The 20648-nt window shown below is 36.7% G+C and overlaps 1 protein-coding gene across 1 annotated transcript in view; it reads left to right on the top strand.

Annotated features, from left to right (window-relative positions):
• The first annotated feature begins 420 nt into the window (after positions 1 to 420).
• The window catches only part of LOC121412035 (atrial natriuretic peptide receptor 3-like), a 30628-nt gene continuing 10400 nt past the window's right edge, over positions 421 to 20648 (top strand). Inside the window, exons 1-2 of the mRNA XM_041604946.1 lie at positions 421 to 2758; positions 18500 to 18645. Coding sequence (XP_041460880.1) covers positions 2089 to 2758; positions 18500 to 18645 — 816 coding nt within the window. The 5' untranslated portion in view covers positions 421 to 2088. The remainder of the gene's footprint in view (positions 2759 to 18499; positions 18646 to 20648) is intronic.

The following is a 20648-nucleotide window of genomic DNA, read 5'->3' as shown; positions in this document are numbered from 1 at the left end:
CTGAGCCACCATAACAGTCTAAGTTTCAACCACCTCTACCAGTCCCAGATAAACGGGCGAACAGCCATTTCCAAACATTCGTTTTCATACGAATGTGTTAGGTGCTGTATGAATTAATACATTACAAGGTAATGCAGAACATTACATTTTTCAACACAGTTAAAAAAATACTTACAGAAGGTGTGCAAATACATCTATCCCCCCCAAAAAAAAAAATTATTTTGAAAATAAAATATCAATTAAATACCGACATCCGACCGCGCTTCATGAATGGGCGCACGCGCGCACCCATCATGACAAATATCGCTGTCAGGGTATGAAGACTGAAGAGCATCGACTGCGAACGGAAATCAGAATATATATAACAGTACAAATTCATCTCAACCTCTCGGATAGTGGTACAAGGAGTACGCAGGTTAGGATGTGTTTCATTATTTCCCATTGGTCACATTAGGCCTGTAAATCCAGTAACACCAGAGACCAATTACTGATCGAAGCAAGGAGCTCTAAAGGTGAAACATTATTTTTCAGATATCCTACATGCCTCGCGATTTCGTTCAGATTTAACTTGGCAGGTGCGATGGGTTTTTTGCCATGTCTGCCTTATAAAGTTCTTGCTCGTGCAAAATAACTTGTCATTGAAACAAATTTGAGTGGTTTCCAACGGAAATACTTTACTACTTTACTGTCGAGACTATGGTCATTGGAGAATAAATATTCCTTGGATTGTTGGAGTAATGATGGCATGCTAACATTTGACAACGGATGTCTCCGTTGAATTCGTAATTCACTCAACTCATTCCATTACTTCTACACATTTGTTTTGTTGCATCGGAATAAATTACCATAGGGACATTTCTTAATTGCGTTAATATTTCTACAAATTCAGCGGAAAATGAATCGAAATTTCATTTAAAGTTGTTACAGTGCACTTCTTTCGATTTATTTGATAGCTACGCACTCTATGGAAATATATATTGATTTCATTTTGTTTGCTTTATTTTTCATACTTGTGAAAACGTAATCAAATTTGAATAGCGAATTTGGAAGCGAAATTCTGAAAGGCAATTTATTCAAGTACTTTCGTATTTCAATGGCGGGAACTAATGAACTCGACAGGTTATGCTTAGATCTGATTGTATTACCCATGTAGGAATTAAAGGAATGATAATTTTAACTAATAAAGGGATTCCTCCAGTCAATTTCCATTTGACGATGCATATAACCCCTCGATCTGTGATGAGGAGTGAAAGGGACATGTGTACTTTGAGTTATAATTTGCCTTGATAATTCCTAAGTTTATATTGAGACCTAAAAAGTTTGGTTACAAAATCAAAATTACGTACTTTAAGAGCGAAATACATTATGTTTCTTTTCCTGGGGTTCAAAATAATGGACAGTCGCTATTAAAGTGCAGAAGCTTCAAACCTTAATCTTTAAACGATTAAACTATTCGCTGTTAAAACTATAATCTCTTAGCTCTTGGAATATTTAATTAACCGCAGGTAAGAATCATTCAACACCCATTTGGATTAAAATGAAAGAATGTGCAATTTATTGAGAGCAGTTAGATAACGCATTATTTGGTCTCATTAATATGCTAGATGATCTGATGTGTGAAATTTGACGCAGGATAAGACGTCGTGAATTCATTAGATACCGGAAGACAATTCATCCGTAAATTTCGTAAAGATTACTGTCATGATTATTCTATGATAGTCATAAATTTATGCGTAACCCATTGTGATCGCCCGATTACACCAAGGGTACTATGATGATCATGACTATAGAAGGAAAAAGAGATTCCAGCGTTTTCTCTATCGCAGAGGTGACAATCACAACCCATGAACTGTCAACCTGTACGAGCCCTCTCTTTTCCTTTCCAGAGAGTTGCTATGAGTCATGTGGATAATAAGAGAAAGGTTTGATGTCAATAATGGGTATAAATACCTAGCAATGACTGATATTCGTCACTTAGGGATCGGACATGTTTTACCTGCTGGTCGTGATCTTGGCCCCATGCAGTTTCTTGTTTTGGTAGTCGTTTTAACAGGTGTAATCCGAATGTGCTTGAACATGTGAGCAGAGATGGGGCAAGTCTGTCCTATTCTGACAACTATTCTACTCCTCTACGCCTTTAACACGGTCGGTGATAGTTTGGGGATGGAGATACTTGTGGAGGGTTTGAGCAGCAATTATTTTGAAACCACCATCGTGCCTGTGATCGACATCGCCGTCGAACGCATTAATACCATGGTGAAAAGGGGCGAGTATATGAATTTTACCATCGTTTTTCATCATTATAGCTACACGTGTGAGCATGTTTACCCATCGCTCGGGGCTTCGCTAGCTGCAAAGTACTACCACACCAAAAAAGTGGCCGCTTTCATGGGGCCGACTTGTAACTCGGCCATGGAAAACGTGGCCATACTGTGTTCCGCCTGGAACTTACCTGTCCTTTCGGGTATGTCCCCTGGATTCATGCTGGGGGATAAGGACAAATTTCACACTCTGACGCGAACATCGTCGCTGGCCGAACACTTCGCAAGAGCTGTGGAATCCGCTATGTACTATTTCAACTGGCACATGATCATCTGGATCAACCAATCAGAGGAGGGCTACTGGGGAGCTATCACAGAAGGTCTGAGGGATCATCATGCCCAACTTTTCAAGGAAGGTTTCGATTTCGTGGAAATTAAAAGCTGGGAGTTTGATGACACCAAAGACATTCTGGAACATGCCATGACGAAAGGAAGGGGTAAGTTATGAGCGTATTCGAACGACTGCAACTTTGTAATAATTAATGTTATTACAATTTCCGCTGTCTGGCAGAAAACATTTGATTATAATGCATATTAACTTTCATCGTTCAAAAAGGAAACTCTGTGCATCCTTACTTGATATTCACACGCACCTTACACTCATACAAACATCTCCCCCACAACCCCTTAAACACCACCACTAGCATACACACATACCACCCTTCAAAAAGCCCTAGAATATGGATTATGTTATACATTAAACACCAATTTCCTAACAACCATGTTATTTGCCCAAGTCGCCCGAGGTCCACCTTTCCTCACACTTTTTGGACAACAGTATGCATAATAAATTTAATAATTTAATGGGATTTTTACTGGTTATTTCAGCAGGCCCACACCGTATTTGGTTACTCACCTCTATAATGTTTGCTGAATTTGCTAACACCTCGAACAAACCATTAGGTTTGAACACTCAATGAGATGAATTTATGTTACAAAGAACTAAAGGTTTCCACTAACATCTTTTAATAAAATCATCTAGCTGCTTTCTTCGCAATGCTTAAGAAAAGTCCACCCAAACAAAAAGTTGATTTGAAAAAAGGAGAAAAATCCAACAAGCATAAAACTTAAAATTTCATTAAATTCAGATGTAAAATAAGAAAGTTATGACACTTAAGTTTCGCTTAATTTCACAAAACAACTTGCTGGTCGGTATGCAAATTTGCAGACTGATGACGTAACCCACTCACTATTTCTTTTGTATTGCATTATATGAAATATGAAATATTCTAATTTCAATTCTCCTTGTCAAGTGAAACAAAGTTTTGTTCTCCCTGAACATGTGGAATTACAATTATTTTAGCAATTTATGGTTAAGTTAAGTTGGTCCTTATTGTCAATCTGAAATATTGTATTATTCAAACAAAAAAAAAACATTAAAAGAAACAGTGAGTGATGGACATCATCGATTCTCTCATTTGCATATCACTTAGTTGTGCATTAAACTATTGTGAAAAATAAGCGAAATTTTAAAATGTCAAAACTTCTTATTTTACATCCGATTTCGATGAAATTTGCAGCGTTATGTTTGATTTTTCTCTATCGATTCAAATCAACAATTTTCTGCTGTGGACTTGACCTTTAAAGACGTCACAACCGAATACCACAACATGCAAAGCAAAGATAGTGGTATATATCATTGTTCTTGTACGAACAAACTGCTCTGTTTCCCAGGTTTGTCCTTTGCAAAGCCCCCGTCTGAAAAAAAGAAAAGAAAGTTCGCTTCACATAATATGTCTTCTCTTTATCATCTCAACCGAACCTGATCAACACATTTTCTCGAATTCCACATTGAAATCCCACATCGCCATTTAATTCTGTTTCAATCGACCACACTAATCGCAGTCCCTTCTCTGCCTCAAGAATTTAGCCATTGTACCGTGACTTTTCCTTTCATTTACACCTTATCGTCACATAGTCGTTCTGACATTTCGACGTTATATCAGTCCGTCTTGAGCAAAAAGACATGAGAATAATGTAGCCATTTGTAAAAATCGCAAAACATCGCTAAACATGCTAAAGAGTGTCGTTTTATGTCGTGATGGATAATGGATCTCTTAATGTAGCCACGTGTAAAAAAAAAGTACTATCGCATTTAGAAAAAGTGGGCAATCCATTATTGCCATCAGTGATTGTATCATGTAGCGACACCTCTCGTATCAGTCTTGTGTTCGCCATCGTGGTGATATGATTATATTTCCTTACCTTGTGTTGGCCCTAAGATTATGACAACAAACCAGATAAAGTATATTCTGTTTTATCGATTTTTTGCAAAACTGATACTATAATTTTTTTTCTAAATGATAATGCTCCAGGGTACAAAAGAATGATTATATCGAACGTATAATTCAATTGCATTTATTTGCTGTTTATCAAGGATGTGTGTATGATGCATTCCAGATAACTTACGAATTGTAACATTTTACTTCAGTGTCGTTCATGACATCATTCATACAGGGAAAAATATTGATTGGGACGAGAGGATATCAAGAGAGATAAAGAGAGGGAGAATAACGAAACGGTCCCCCAATGGCACCAAACAACGTAAAAAAGCACAAAAGATAGCTAGAGAGATATATACATGATAGATAGCTAGATAGCTCCATGATACATCGAAGATTATATGAGGATTTAAAAATCATAGAACGGATTGTTTACGATGAGATGGAGTAAAGGCACCATCTAAAGAGAAAATTACGAAGAATAGATATACCACTTTATTGTGACAAGCTATAGACGAAGGCATGTAAATACGATTATTGAAATACTTGTCTTATATCATGTATATTAGATAGATGTTGCTTCATTTGAGTGACTAACGACGATATAAAGTACTCAACACTGAAATTACATTACCTTCATACCGATTTGAATGAAATGCTGAAAGATTTAGATTTATATATTTCCGTTCAACAAAATCATAATAATCGAAGTAAAAGTACAAACGATGATCTAAATCAAATTCAAAATAATGCTTATCCATTCCATCAGAAAATATACAATATACTTACAATATTTAGATGGGATTGTATTTGTATTATTATAAATATGTTAACAAACATGGGTATGTAAATTTATATGTATGTTAGGATGTGGATCCACAGAATGGATATAGAATAACAACTGCGAACAAAATGGTGAGATATCTTTGAAATGAATAATGGCGTTTCAATATTGTTTTAATAATAATAATAATCCACCTTTATACAGTGCGTCCCAGAAAAAATGAAACCGAGATTTAGCGATCATTTATCATTACTTAATCATAAATAAAATAGACAAATGACCTACCAATTTAAAGCTTAGAATCTCCTCTCTCATCTGATATTACTTAGATTATTTCTTATTCACGCATGAGTGAGAAAATGCAATTTGAAGAAAGGATATCAAAAACTCATTTGGCGGGGGGTATCTGGGTTTCAAATAGAAAACCACATTTTTGAAAAGTTCAATATCTCCTCTTTAATTTGATACCTAAATTACAGAAAATGGTCAAGAAATAACAAGGTTCTGGTCATTTGAAATAAGGCTTGAATTTCAATAATTTCATAAAATGAAGAGGTTCTCCAGGATGGCTTTCAAAATCTCTCGACACTCTGTTTTGTTGACGATCAGCCATGCATTAAATCTTTTGTTCACCATGCGAAAGCTTCTGTGGGAAACCGGTGAAAACACGTTTATCTCATGAACAATGATGAAATTATGGAAATACAAGCCTTATTTCAAATGAACAGAACTTTTTTATTTCTTGACCATTTTTTGTAATTTTGGTACCAAATTAAAGAGGAGATAATGAACTTTTCAGAAATGTGGTTTTCTTTTTGAAACCCAGATAACCCCCGCCAAATGAGTTTTTGGTATCCTTTCTTCAAATTGTTTTTGCTCGCTCATGCGTGAATAAGAAATAACCTTAGTAATATCAGATGAAAGAGGAGATTCTAAGCTTTAAATTGGTAGGTCATTTGTCTATTCTATTTATGTTTAAGTTATGATAAATGATCGCTAAATCTCGGTTTCGTTTATTCTGGGACGCACTGTATAGCGCTTAATACATCGGAACGACGTGTCTAAGCGCTGTACAGATATATTATTACCCCGGTCATCGGATTCAATCAGTCATTCCCGCACACAATGTGTGCACATCCTCCACTCCCTGGGGAGTATTCCAGTCAGTCGCCTGTGAGGCGCACACAGTACTGGACAAGCTACAATGACTTTCACATCCTACCGGGTACCCATTTAGCACCTGGGTCGAGAGTGGCAAAGTGTGGATTAACGCCTTGCCAAAGGACGCCAGACCGCGGTGGGATTCGAACACACGACCCTCTGTTTACAAGGCGAGAGTCAGAACCACTACACCACGGCTCCTCCATAGGATACTTAACATATCCACATACGCGTTTCTAAATCACAAAAATGATTTGCAATATGGATGTCTAAACCAAATTTCATGTTTTTTTATCAAGTCTGGATTCAGGAGCCAATGTGATAAAGCAGATTCATATCAACAACCATAGGGAGTTTGGCAAGGCTATGTCTTGTCTCCAAATCTCTTCAACTATTTAAGTGAGTTGATAATTTGAACATAATGCATCGAACATATCGAATCGGAGAGATTCAAAGTAGGAGACAATGTAAAAAATAAAATAGAAACATAAATTATGCGGTCTGCAAATTAAAGGCGTCCTACGTTTAGGGGGTTAGGTTAGGATGGCCAATGAATTCAAGAAAAAATACAGTACAAGGTAATTTCAAGAGTTGGGAATATAGTTATCTTCAGCAACCGAAATATTCAAACCACCTCCGTCAGTTTTAAGGAAAATAATACAAGAGGCGAGCAAGAAAGACGGAGACAACGTTAGATGACATTGAGTTTGTATTTCCTCAGGGGTTATTTTCGGGGGGGGGGGTAAATGTTCAATGAAATGATGTAGAAGAGAATTGGGTAGAATTATCACATGTTTACAGAATGTTTCACTCGTTTAAGTTTATCAGCTCATTCATGTCAGAAATATCTCTTGATTTAATACGTGTGCAAAGAATATTCTTGCTAGTAAATGTGTAGTCATTTTCTTAAAGGCTGAAAATATATGATATGAACAAAGAAATATCAGACTAACAAAACACTGACAATTTGATCAAAATCGGACTAGGATTTAAAAAAAAATATTTAAAAGATTTGCATTATACCAGTGAAACAGTTATGTGAATGTCTTCATGAATAATCAGTGAAAGTGATGATATCATATCCCCACTTTGTTCTTTTGGATTTTGTTATGTGATATCATGTCTATTCTAATTTTGCCTCCAAGTCAGATTGACAATTGATTTAATGCATTAGACATTCATTAGTGCAACTTATTTTATCATAAGGGAGACATATCATTGACTCTTGTACGAAGAAATGAAATTATTATGATTTCATGTAATAACATAAGAAGGAAAGTGGGGATGTGACATTATCAGCCTCCTTAATGAATACTTATGACGACGTGCATGTAATTTTTTTCACAAAATCTGATAATTCAATAACTTTGTTATTTTTGTTATCATTCTTTGATGAAATTTTCAGCATTTTTTGCTCAGTTAATTTTACTTTGTTTATTTAGATATAAACACTTTCAGCCCGGGTACCCCTTTAACTGTTATTCTGTTAATGTAAGAAGCAAGGAGTCACATTCATGAGTTCATAGTCTGTTCACAATATCCTCCCATGTAAAATTTCGATTGACATCTTGACACCAAAGAACTCTCAGTGGCGACAGCCAAATGAGTTCATTCAGAAAAACGAAATTAGTATCCCTGTGTTGGAACAGCGTATACTTAAACTGTAATTTCGATAAAACCAAATGGGAACATTTACGAATCATGAATTTTCTTGGTGTTGAATAATTTAGAGAATTCCGTAAGAGATAAGCTCCTAAGCTTCTCATTATGTTTCTCTTGTCTCCAGCTTCCTCTCCCCCACCCTTCCTCCCTTTCTATTCTACTTCTACATGTTACATTCTATTCCTTAACATCTGTTTTGTGCCGTATTAATAAACCATTTTCTTTTCATATTTTTTTATTAGGCAATATCTCTACGAAGAGGGATGGTACCATTTCCAATTAGCAATTACGTTATTTTTTTTTATTTTTTTTTTGGTTGGTCTGATTATGTCATAGAGTGTGATAGAGTATCTGTTAAGGATTTTTTTAATTAATTGAGCTCATGCGTTGTTCTCGCTCTATTTCGTAATACATCCAATTGCCCCACCAAGGAGATAGGGATGAAAAAAACCCGCATGTTGGAGCCCCCCGCCCATGCAGTTGCTCCCCCTCCGACCCTGAATAAAGACTTTGTTATAAATATTTTCTGTCTCCCAACATATTTCTTTCATCTCAAGTCCCCCCTAAGTAAATGTTAAACATGTTCCTTATACATTATATAACTTGACACCTCTCAAGTGCAACATTCTCATTTTTGCTTCACTTTTTCTAATTTTTCGCTCACCTTCTCTTAACATCAGCATGTGATTACCCGCTTATTACTGAAACGTTCATTAGCATTCCAGTTATAATGGATTCATAACGGCCTAGCAATTAGTTCTATTATAATGATTATCATTAAATTAATATGTTTTTGCTTTTACATGGACTTAACCTCAAATTGAACTCGATACACCATCAATTATGTAGATAGCCAATGTAGTCGGGTATGAGAACTGTCTATTCTATATATTCATTTATAGAAAATATGTTTAACGTGCCTCTTTCCGATAAAAGAAAAATCAGATTTAAGAAACTGATTTTTAAAAATCCAATAACCTCTCAAAACGTCAACCCAAACTTCCTCACACACACCACACTATCCCCACTATCCCCACTCACCCTTTCTTACACCCCTACCGTCACACACACACACTCTCCCTCCTTTTCAATTTGATGTAGATTTTCCCCCCAAAAGACTGAATGATTGTATTGATCAGCCCATTACATGGTAAGATATAAGACTTGTATTACTAGTTTTGATCGGAATCATCTCTGCTTATAAAAAACAGGGGCCCGTTGCAGAAAGAGTTGCGTTTAAACGCAAGCTCAAAAATCAAGCGCAAGTCCCAAATGCGCGCGGTTGATTGATTGAAAATCAAGTTGCGCATGATTTTTAGAGTTGCGATTGATTGCAACTCTTTCTGCAACGGGACCCATCGTTTCTATTAAGTTCTACATGATTGTCACTAGAAGGATTGTTATTTTGTGTAGCATTTTCTTAAAATTGTTGAGGACAAACCTGAGTACAATTATTACAATCGCTTTGCAACGAAATGAAAAAAAAATGTAATAAGTTTTTATGTAATCTTGTAATATTATACAGATATTGCCTACCTAGAGTTTGAATATAACATTTCCTCTCCCCGATAGAGTTATATTTTTCCCAAGGGAAAATATAGCTTCGGAGGGGAGTTGAAATGTTATTTATTAAAACGATAGACCAGGCAATATCTTTTATATTATAGAGTATATGTGGATTCGGCATCAGAAATTGCATTCATCATCTGGCTCAAACCCGAAATTTTTGCTACAGCTCTGATCCATCTACGTCATAATAGATTTTTTGTTGAAAATACATTAAGCGCGTTCTTCATGCAATCGACGCGTCAACATTAGCGCGTACATCACCTTGTTACGCAAAAGCGAGTGACGTCACCTTAGTGAATATAACGCCGCAATTGAAAATGCAACGCAGTATATTCCCCGAGGTGACGTCAAAACCTAGAATATAACAAATGCGATCCTCGCAGCTATGGTCACGTGATTGCCTATTGACCTATCACTGATTCGAATCTACATAACCTATGTAATATTTGGTAATATTTGGTAATATTACATAGGTTATGTAGATTCGAATCAGTGATAGGTCAATACGCCATCACGTGACCATGGCTGCGAGGATCGCATTTGTTATATTCTAGGTTTTGACGTCATCTCAGGGAATATACCGCGTAGTATTTTCAATTGCGGCGTTATATCCACTAAGGTGACGTCACTCGCTGCATACAAGTTGCACAACAAGGTAGTTGAAGTACGCGCTAATGTTAACGCGTTGATTGAATGAAGAACGCGCTTAATGTATTAAAATAAAACTATTATGACGTAGATGGATCAGAGCTGTAGCAAGAATTTCAGGTTTGAGCCAGATGATGAATGCAATTTCTGATGGCGAATCCACATATACTATATAATATAACAGATATTGCCTGGTCTATCGTTTTAATAAATAACATTTCAACTCCCCTCCGAAGCTATATTTTTCCCTCGGGATAATATTTTCCCTCAGCGCTGCGCGCTTCGGGCAAAATATATTCCCTTGGGAAAAATATAACTCCGTCGGGGAATGGAAATGTTATATTCAAACTCTAGGTAGGCAATATCTGTATAATATTACATAGGTTATGTAGATTCGAATCAGTGATAGGTCAATAGGCAATCACGTGACCATAGCTGCGAGGATCGCATTTGTTATATTCTAGGTTTTGACGTTACCTCAGGGAATATACTGCGTAGTATTTTCAATTGCGGCGTTATATTCACTAATACCGTGTTTACAAAGGGACACGGCTCGGGGGTTCGACACGCGAGCCGTGTCGAACACGGCAATTTTATGCTGTGTAAACGCGATCACTGTGATCCGCGAGCCGTGTCGAACACGGCTTTTTTGATCCGCCAAAATCGTAGGTTTCAACCCGCGAGCCGAGTCAGACTCGGCAATTTTTTCGTGTGTAAACAGAAAGCCGTGTCGAACCCTCTTGACCTAGGTCACTGCGCGCGCTTTCACTTTTGGCATTGTTGTTGTTCGCACGGACAAGATTCGATTCCGGCGGTGAATTTCCCGCCTTTAATTTGCGACGTCATAATTCTTCTTCCGTTCGAGATCCGCGAGCCGTGTTGAACTCGCCTTTTTATATGTACGTATAAACGCGATCACAGCATGCCCTCTTCGCAGCGTTCGACCCTGCTTGAGGATTCAACACTCGAGCCGAGTCATGTGTAAACACGGTATTAGGTGACGTCACTCGCTGAATACAAGTTGCGTAATGTACGCGCTAATGTTAACGCGTCGATTGCTTGAAGAACGCGCTTGATGTATTTTCAAAAAAAAATCTATTATGACGTAGATGGATCAGAGCTGTAGCAAGAATTTCGGGTTTGAGCCAGATGATGGATGCAATTTCTGATGGCGAATCCACATACTATATAATATAACAGATATTGCATGGTCTATCGTTTTAATAAATAACATTTCAACTCCCCTCCGAAGCTATATTTTTCCCTCGGGATAATATTTTCCCTCAGCGCTGCGCGCTTCGGGCAAAATATAATCCCTTGGGAAAAATATAACTCCGTCGGGGAGAGGAAATGTTATATTCAAACTCTAGGTAGGCAATATCTGTATAATATACACTACCTATAGCAATTGTTCAGTAATTGGTTTGACCATGTTCACAAGGTCGTCGGGAATGATATGCAATCGACCTTAACTTGAACTCATGCTGATTGAATGATTATTCTACGATTAAATGCAGAAATAATCATCATTTGGGAATTCACTTAAAGTCTTTAATGAAAAAGTAAAAAAAAAAATCCAGCCTCTAAATAACCTCAGTATCGGAAAATTTTCGGATGAATTTTTGTCCTTCAACCCTTATCTGCTAGTATTCAAAACATGGACTTTCTATTATCTTCCAGAAAATGGTATTGTGGCATTTATCTGCACCTTGTAATGTTTGAATGCATGAAAAGAGTCGTTTACGTATTTTTAGTGTAATTATTGTGATATTGGTCATGGTGGTTCATTGATTTATTTTATCCGATTTGATGTTATATTTCTAAAGAACGTACTTTATTTTGTGTCGAATCTTTTTTGTTATTTCTTGCCTTAGAAAATTTAGAACTATGAAGGATTTTCGAGTTGTATGCACGACGTTACATTTGAATTAGGTGATGATATACCATTCCAGAACCCCCATTCCATTCAACATAAAATACCACATAAGCTTAATTCACTATTTACATTATTTCATCTTATTATACACTGTTGAGGGTTAATACTGATTGTACCAATTGATATGTGCAATCGTAATGATATCCAGACCTTTAGAAGATTGATAACTATCCACAATCCATATAATGGGGAAGTCAACCACAGGTTGGTTTTAATATAAGAAAACAAATGAGAAAAAAAGAGTTTCACGAAAAAACATTAAGCAGAAAAAGAGTTATGAATATTGTGAATTTTTAAAGTTGTGATTTTGTCAGGAATGTTAATTTATCGTCTCATCTAGATGGAAATCGACTTAAGGCCTTTCAAATAGAAAAATGCAATAAAATTCCACTATCAAGAGATTTACATTTCCTTCGACAGGTATATGGATATTGCATCATAAATATTTTCTTGTAATTGCCATTTCTGACTGAAAAGGAAACTGGCTTCCATCGTCTGCACTTCTGATGAGAAAAAATATACCTTCATTGACAACTTTATCATTATGAACATTATCAAAAAAGGTCTGCCGTTGGAGGATGCAGTCCAACCTCTTTTCCACCTTCATCGATGGCTGTTAACAATACATGGGGCGGAGGAGCGAAGTTGAAAGTGGGGGTGGCATCGTAAAAAGGACACTTTTTTCTCTTTAATCTTAAAACAATATAGAATGTCTACCCCACTCTCAGTGACAGACAGCAGAAAATGTTCAAATTTGATAAACCTAATAAAATCATAAAGGGTTCAGGGTGGCTTATCGTATTTTCTTTTGTTTTCGTTTGGGGGACAAACCCAAAAGAGGACATTAATACGTCAAAAGGGGAAATGGGTGCAAATAAATATATTTTCATCATCAGAACATAAAACGGGTAAGATGAAAAAGGTACTTAACACGTTTGTAATGGAATATTTTTGCTTCAGAGAAGGCGGCACTATCATGACTATAGTGCTTCGAAAAGTGGGGGCACTGTGCCCGTGGATCGCTTCCCCTGACGAAGCACTTCTTCTGGAAACAGTACAAGCCACCGTCTGGTGTATTGTCGTACTGGTGAATTCTATGGGGAAACGTAAGAGATATACTTGTGAATATAAAGTTTTACAAATTTTATTCGATGTTTTTTTTACTTGATGCAATAAATAATAATAACAAATATCTTTCTCTGGGTCAGGTCATACAAGTCTATGGGAGAGAACAACACTGGCAATCAATAACTCGTTATGAAAGTAGTCCGCTATTTAGATGAGGTTCAAGTCCGTTCCCTTCTTCATGACGAAATAAGCTACAATTGAAATTGATGACTGTGGATGTGTTTTGGCGGAGAATTCATACGTTATAGAGAAGAAAACGATTTCATAAAAATGTGTCTGCCTGCATTTCCACCTCTGGGAAAAAAAACTTCCTTGCCATTCCTTGGCACTTGATGAAAGTTGTCCGCTTTTATTCGAGGTTGAAGTCCGACCCCCTTTCCATGGCAGTCTTCGCTGGTTGTAAACACGATCATAAAATTATGTGTTTGGACCATATTTTGAACGGTACATTAAGTGAAATCATCAATAATTCACGGGCATCAGGAAGTTTGATTCTATTCTGATCCTCTTCCGGGGGGTTCTAATTTGGGTTAACTGTGCTCGTTCAGACAGCGTTTGATGAAGACCTCTTTCCTGTGTTACCACTGTGTGTATTGACTCATATGAATTGCTCCCAGCATTGAAAATTCTAGATTTCATCGAAGTACGATGGGAAATGGGTGAGAGAGAGGTAGATTAAGGAAGTAAAACGATCGAGTTACCAAATTTCTTGGAAGATAGACTGCCAAATAGAGTTTCAACGGTACAATTCAATTATTTGAAGATATTTTTTTTTTTGGGGGGGGTGGACACTACTCCGAAGGAGGGCACAGCAAAGTTCCGTGTATAGACTTTGTACAATTCAGAACGATTTTATTTAACACTTAAGAAATAGACAAAATATAATTTTTTTCATTGTCACACTTTTTCCATAGTATTGTCATCACTTTTCGAGTATTTTTTTTTAATGTTAACCAAAAACATGATTTAATGATAATAATATGCTAGTACTATCACTTTTACTACTACTACTACTACTTCTACTACTACAAAACAAATAGGCCATTTTCATCAGATAGAAGGAAAGCCGGATAGAAAAATGATAATGAACGTTACTTGTATAGCGTATATTACTCACAACAGGTCTAAAGGCGCTTCACATGGATAGGTTATCAACCTCTTTTGGTATATGCTCTACCTGTAAATCTTATCAGGGGTATATGTTGCAGTAAGGGCTCAGTTTGTTCGAAACTAAAACAAAATCAAGAGAAAATCGGAAGTATACGCTTCTGATCGGTCGAACACGTTGGAAGTAAAAAGGGAAAGTATTGTTATTAATTGTAATTAATTGAATTACGTTTGTTATATTAACTTAGAAGACGATTCATTATTCTTACTTTACATTATTTTATGTCCATTTACGTACGTGGCATGAAAGATGGATCATGAACCGAAATTGAATACTTCAGCTAAACAGTCATATAATCAATTTTTTCATTAACCAATACAAGACTGCCGTCGACAATACTATTTCAAGGTGTGAAATTAACAAGCAATTTACATATACTCCATTCATTTCTTGTTTCCGTCCTCCGCAAAGCTCGGAGATCATCGGCACCGTTTGGAGTGCTGCATGTAGGGCACACACCACTAACTATTTCCCCATAGACTCATGTGTTAAAATGAGATTTGAAAAAAATCGCCAAAAATGAGTCTTAATAATCACATCATCCACACCTTTATCATTTGGTAGTTCATCCAATATCCTTCAAACGCTAAATATATGAAAAGGCGTTTTTCAGGATTTTTTTCGCACTACAGGGGCTCAAACCAAGACTACGTTCAAACTCGGTTGCAGTCACAGTGCTCACAGGGTTTCTTGGGCAACTAATCAAGTTCCCATAAAACCCAGCATTGACAAATTACTGCTCTCCCATGGGACTGAACAGATCCAGTAGTAATCTCTCTCTATGCCCATATGAAAAAAAATTGTTCAGATATGCACCGTTGATTTTATATGAATATTTTTCCAACCATTACATCATTTTAGGTACGGGTCTAAAGGGGATTCCCGAAATTGCCGGATCCTATTAATGGTGTGCGTCCTGTAGTGCAGTTTGTGTGAAGGTTGCGTAAGAGGTGTACAACTGAGCTTTTGTGATATTGGTTTTGCGCCTATACTGCAGGAGGTAGAAAAAAAGATTGAATCATTATGACACCAAAGGAATCCCGGCAAGATAATTAAGCTTACATGGATTTTAAAACCCGTTTCCTAATAATTGTAAAGAACGTACACTAGTGGATATACAGAAATATTCCGTCACTCCATTCTCAGAGTGTGCCAACTGGGACACTCTGGATGTCCTCCTGGGTTTTTTTCGTCACTTCATTGCGAATTAAGGCGGGAGTAGTGCTATCATCGGCATACAACCGCATTACAATTTTGAGAAGCCATTGGCGAAAATACGAAGTAATAAAGGACCAAGAACCGGTTACTGTGGTACTCCTAATAGAACACCGGCAGGTTGAGAAAAAGAGCTACGTACTGATATATACATATACATACTGGGAATTATGGGAAAGAACAACTCAATTCATTTTATATTTAAAATTGAATCAAATGGTCAAGGATTATACCAATTTTGTATAATCCGATTTTTCGATGTAGTAAAAACCTTGTCTTTCAGAGGAAGGCATGCAATATTGTAACCATATGTTTCCCATGTATTTTACATTCCCCGTATGAATGGAAAAGATAGTACAAAATTCAACTCAGCGAGACCATTATCCATCTAATGTCTTTTCTCTTTTGCTTGTGGAGTTGAATTAGTGTGAGATTTGTAGATCAGACAGATCTATACACGTATGTTTCTGTTTCTCATTTTCGTTTAAACTTCATGCATTGCTATTTGTTTTGGTTGTGACCAATTTAGTTATACGTGTATGTGCTACCCATGCCGTTTGTAATGAGGAAAAATCAGACAATCCAATAAATCATTAAACTTTAGAAAATGAAAGCAATTTAATGTTAGAAGTCATAGTAAAAAAAAACTCGATTATCTTTCGCTTTAAACAACTATGCATTTGGTTTTATTACTCTATACTGTATTTCAAATTAATTGAAATTATATGTACGATTGTTTATAATTAACTTTATCTAATAAAGAAATAAGAAGTGTTGAACATAAAAAAATAAAAGTAAAAGCAAACGTTGTTTGTATTGGCTTCATGGTGCATACATGTATATAATCTTGAATGCGCTTAGATGTTGCATGTGTTCCCCGTGCTCTTCAACTTTAATGTGCTTAAGCATGTTCTTAATTGGGTTAAGGCTATTAACGTCACTTGACTTTCATTACGTTATCATGACATGGTTTGAGCTCATGATAAAAAAAATTGAGACGAGGAATTGAAGGGACATTCTGGTTTGCATTCTGTTTAATTTCCCAAGTTGCTGACATCAAAATGAACACCATCGATTCGAGGAAAATCGCACACATGAATTTCTTCCAAACTGGGTTATTTCATGAAAGGAGCGTGACTTTTGCTCGGATAAAAATAATTAAACCTCGTTTGATGTCAATAGAAGAAGAATCTATACGCAGCCAATTGCGTCTGTTTTCTTGGTGATCGATCTCTAATAAATACAAGATTGAAATCCCAATCTCTTCACCAGTCATCCTGGCAGCCATGTGATACTATATATCACTGGCAGAACCAGGGGGGAACAGCCGGCCCGTGCCCCCACCCTTGAGAAGCAGAGTTTTGCTTTGCTTGTCAATTTTTTTCGGGGACGAAATATTAATATTTAACTTTTTTTTGCTTGTCAAAATTTTCCTCCGAAAATGTGCCCCCCCCTTTGGAAAATCCTTGATCCGCCCCTGCTATATGATGAGAATTATATACCGCAATCAGGCATTCATATTGAATGTGATGGAAGGATTTGTGAACTAACCCTCTGACAAAAAATAAATCGTATTTTCTTTTCTGCCAGGGTTTGTAGCAACTCAAGGGAACGTATGCCATTTTTTGCAACTTTTTTCTGGGGTGGGGGGTTGGGGCAGATTTCAAGATATTAGCGGAGAAGAAGCAATCCAGGTTCAAACTCTGTGTTTTGTTAATCTATCTTGATCTATCTGGAAATATCACATTAATATGCTCAAAGACAGATAATGACAAGGATAAATTATGAGTAAAGGATATCAGTTCAATTCTATTTTTCCAATAGATTTTATTCAATTATAAAAAAAACAAAGTTTATTTTCAGAATCAAAGAAGACGAATAGTAAAAAAGAAAACAACGAAATTATTATTCTGACCACTGAATAAGCCAAAATGCGTGTGATAACTGAGCCAGAAAAAACCCAACTATATGTTAATGTAGGTAGATGCAGTAAACATGGTGTAAGATAAGATGAATATAACAATAAATGAATACGGTCATATACTTGACTTTTATTAATGAATGAATACCCCACTATCATGACCGTTGACATTTTATGGTAGAAACCCTTATCTTATGGTACTAATTCTTGGGACATGGAAAAAATATATCGAACACTATGCGAAGAAAATTAATTTGACTCTGTACCATATCTTAAGAAGTCATAATTTATGACCCTTCCGAATCAAGGAAATCGTTATGATAAATAGGGCTCTTATAAACAGTAGAGTAATGTCCTTTCTATCATAAACCCTAAATATATACTAGTACTTGACGATGTCTGAATAGTTAATGTGTTCTATAAATCATTATTCAGAAAACTTATGCGAACCGAGTAAACAGTTATATAGTTCATTGTTAGAGATATGGGAATTAATTTTTTTTATCGGTGATATGATTATAACCCTCGTTCTTTGGCATTCATATTCTGTTCTCCCCCTGATTCTTCTTTTTTTTGTCTTCTCTTTCTTCACCTCCTCATTTTTGTTGTCCCTTTTCCTTTCTCAAGCCAATCTTATTCAACTTTTTCATTTTCTTTTCATATTCTTCTCTTCCTCTTTCTCCCCATTTCCCTCTTTCTTTTCCTTCTCTTTCACCTCTTCTTTTCACTCATTCTCTCGTTCTTGTTCTCTTCCTTTCTCACAGTCATCTTCTTGGCAGTTGATGGAGACACTTTACGTTCTATCATGCTCAATGCGTACGATTTGAACCTCCTTAACGGAAAATATGCTTTCATTAACATCATCCCGTTCCGTGATGTCGATATCTTCGGCAACGATTCCTGGGAAAGGGTAAGTCAAACAGATTAATACCCTTTTTACACAGGCTAAAATTTCCATAACCCCATACTATAATTGCCATTTAGCCCCACCTATAGTACGGGGTTAAGCTTAGCCCACTTTCTTTTTACACAGCATTTTTGCAAAGTGGGCTAACCCCACCTTTAGTACGGGATTATTTGGCCCTGCAAAAAAGCAGGGTTATCCCAGCAATTGCAGTGCTAAGAGAGATAGTACGGGGTTAAGATCGCTAGTGTAAAACGAAAGTGGGCTATAAGCTTAACCCCGTTCTATAGGTGGGGCTAAATGGCAACTTATAGTACGGGGTTAAAGAAATTTTAGCGTGTGTAAAAAGTGTACGAGTGAAGTACTTGTACTACGAATGATCGACAAAAACCACTAGTACGGGGTTAGCGAGTTTCGTATGTGAAAAGCAAGCATTACTTATCCGGGGTTAGCAATAACAATTTGGCATGTGTGAAAAGGAGAAAAAATAGTACGGGGTTAAGGATAGTACGGGGTTAGCGATAGTCCGGGGCTAAGATAATCCTGTGTAAAAAGGGCATAAGGTTACCCTGGAAGCTATTGGAAAGCGTGGTTTTTTAGCTCTACAGTCAGGTGTGCTTCGCCATACTCTGCTATTTGCCACTTTTTCGGTATGTTTCCCGGGGGCATGGCCGTACGCAGCGGGAGGGGGAGGGGGGTTCTCGAACTTGTGCATTAAATCCTTCAATTTCACTCAAGAAAATGCAAAAGCACCCCCATGACAGCTCGGTCGCTTTGCTTCCTCGCTTACACATTTCTTTGGAAATTGATACGCGCCCTGCCTCTAGGAAAAAAATCTGCATACGGTGGGGGGGGGGGTGGAGGTCACTCATCGTGGGGTGAGGGAACCTCAATAAAGGAGAGGAAATTCACAATCTATATTACGGTTTATATGTATTTGAAAAGAGCTTGTATTGTTTGTAAAGGAAGAATTCAACTCAAAAAATAAAGACGAAGATGAACAAGAAAAAAAGAAGATGGAGATGGAGAAAAAGAAAAAGATGAGGTAGAAGAAGAAGAGGAGGAGCAAACAGAAATAAAAGATGCCTTAAAGTGTACGACAGGAGAATTTTCGAAGAATAAGAGATCAACCATGAAACGAAATCCTTCACCTTTGAACCGGCACACTTCTGTCAATGTTCGTAGAGTAGATACGGTCAGATGTTGAATCCTCTTACGGGGATGTTTCTCAATTTTAACATAACAATGTTCTAAAGAGATCTCAAAGTTACATGTGATGGAGTTAAAAAAGAGCACCAACCATCAATGCCATACAAACCCTGCATATTCACATGCACTGTGTTTCAACATGTTTAAAGGGGAAGTTCACCCTGAAGAAAACTTTGTTGGAAAAATAGCAGTAAAAATAGTAAAAAAATATTGGTGAAGGTTTGAGGAAAATCCGTTAAAGAGTAAGAAAGTTATTAGAGTTTAAAATTTTGGATTTGTGACGTCATAAACGAGCAGCTGCCCCATGTGTTATGTAATATAAAATGTATGAATTTCAAATTTTGTATGGTTCCTGATGACTTAATTTTGTTTTCTTTTCATTATCGGGTGTGAAATGATTTGTCTATTGATATACAAAATTTACAGTGAAAACCATTTTCAATTTTCTTAGAAAATGACATTTCATTGATTTTTTACCATTCGCTATGTAGGAATGCTGCTCGCATATGACGTCACAAATCAAATAATTGAAATTCTAATAACTTTTTAATTATTTGATGAATTTTTCTCAAACCTTCGGCAATATTTTTTATTATTTTTTCTGCTATTTTTACAATAAACTTTTTGTCAGGGTGAACTTCCCCTACCCTAGGCGTAGATCGTCTTGTTTACACGCTACTCTAGCTCACGGTGCAGACTCGGCTCGCGTATTATCCTGCGTCGCGTTTACACGCTACCCCAGCTCTCAGATCAGACCCGAGGCAAAAACAAAGATCAGTGGATAAAATTTACGTAAACGC

This window comes from Lytechinus variegatus, chromosome 3 (genome assembly GCF_018143015.1).
Source record: "Lytechinus variegatus isolate NC3 chromosome 3, Lvar_3.0, whole genome shotgun sequence".
Taxonomy (NCBI): Eukaryota; Metazoa; Echinodermata; class Echinoidea; order Temnopleuroida; family Toxopneustidae; genus Lytechinus; species Lytechinus variegatus.
Note: the sequence above shows the minus strand (reverse complement) of the source record. Positions and strands in the feature narration are given on the sequence as shown.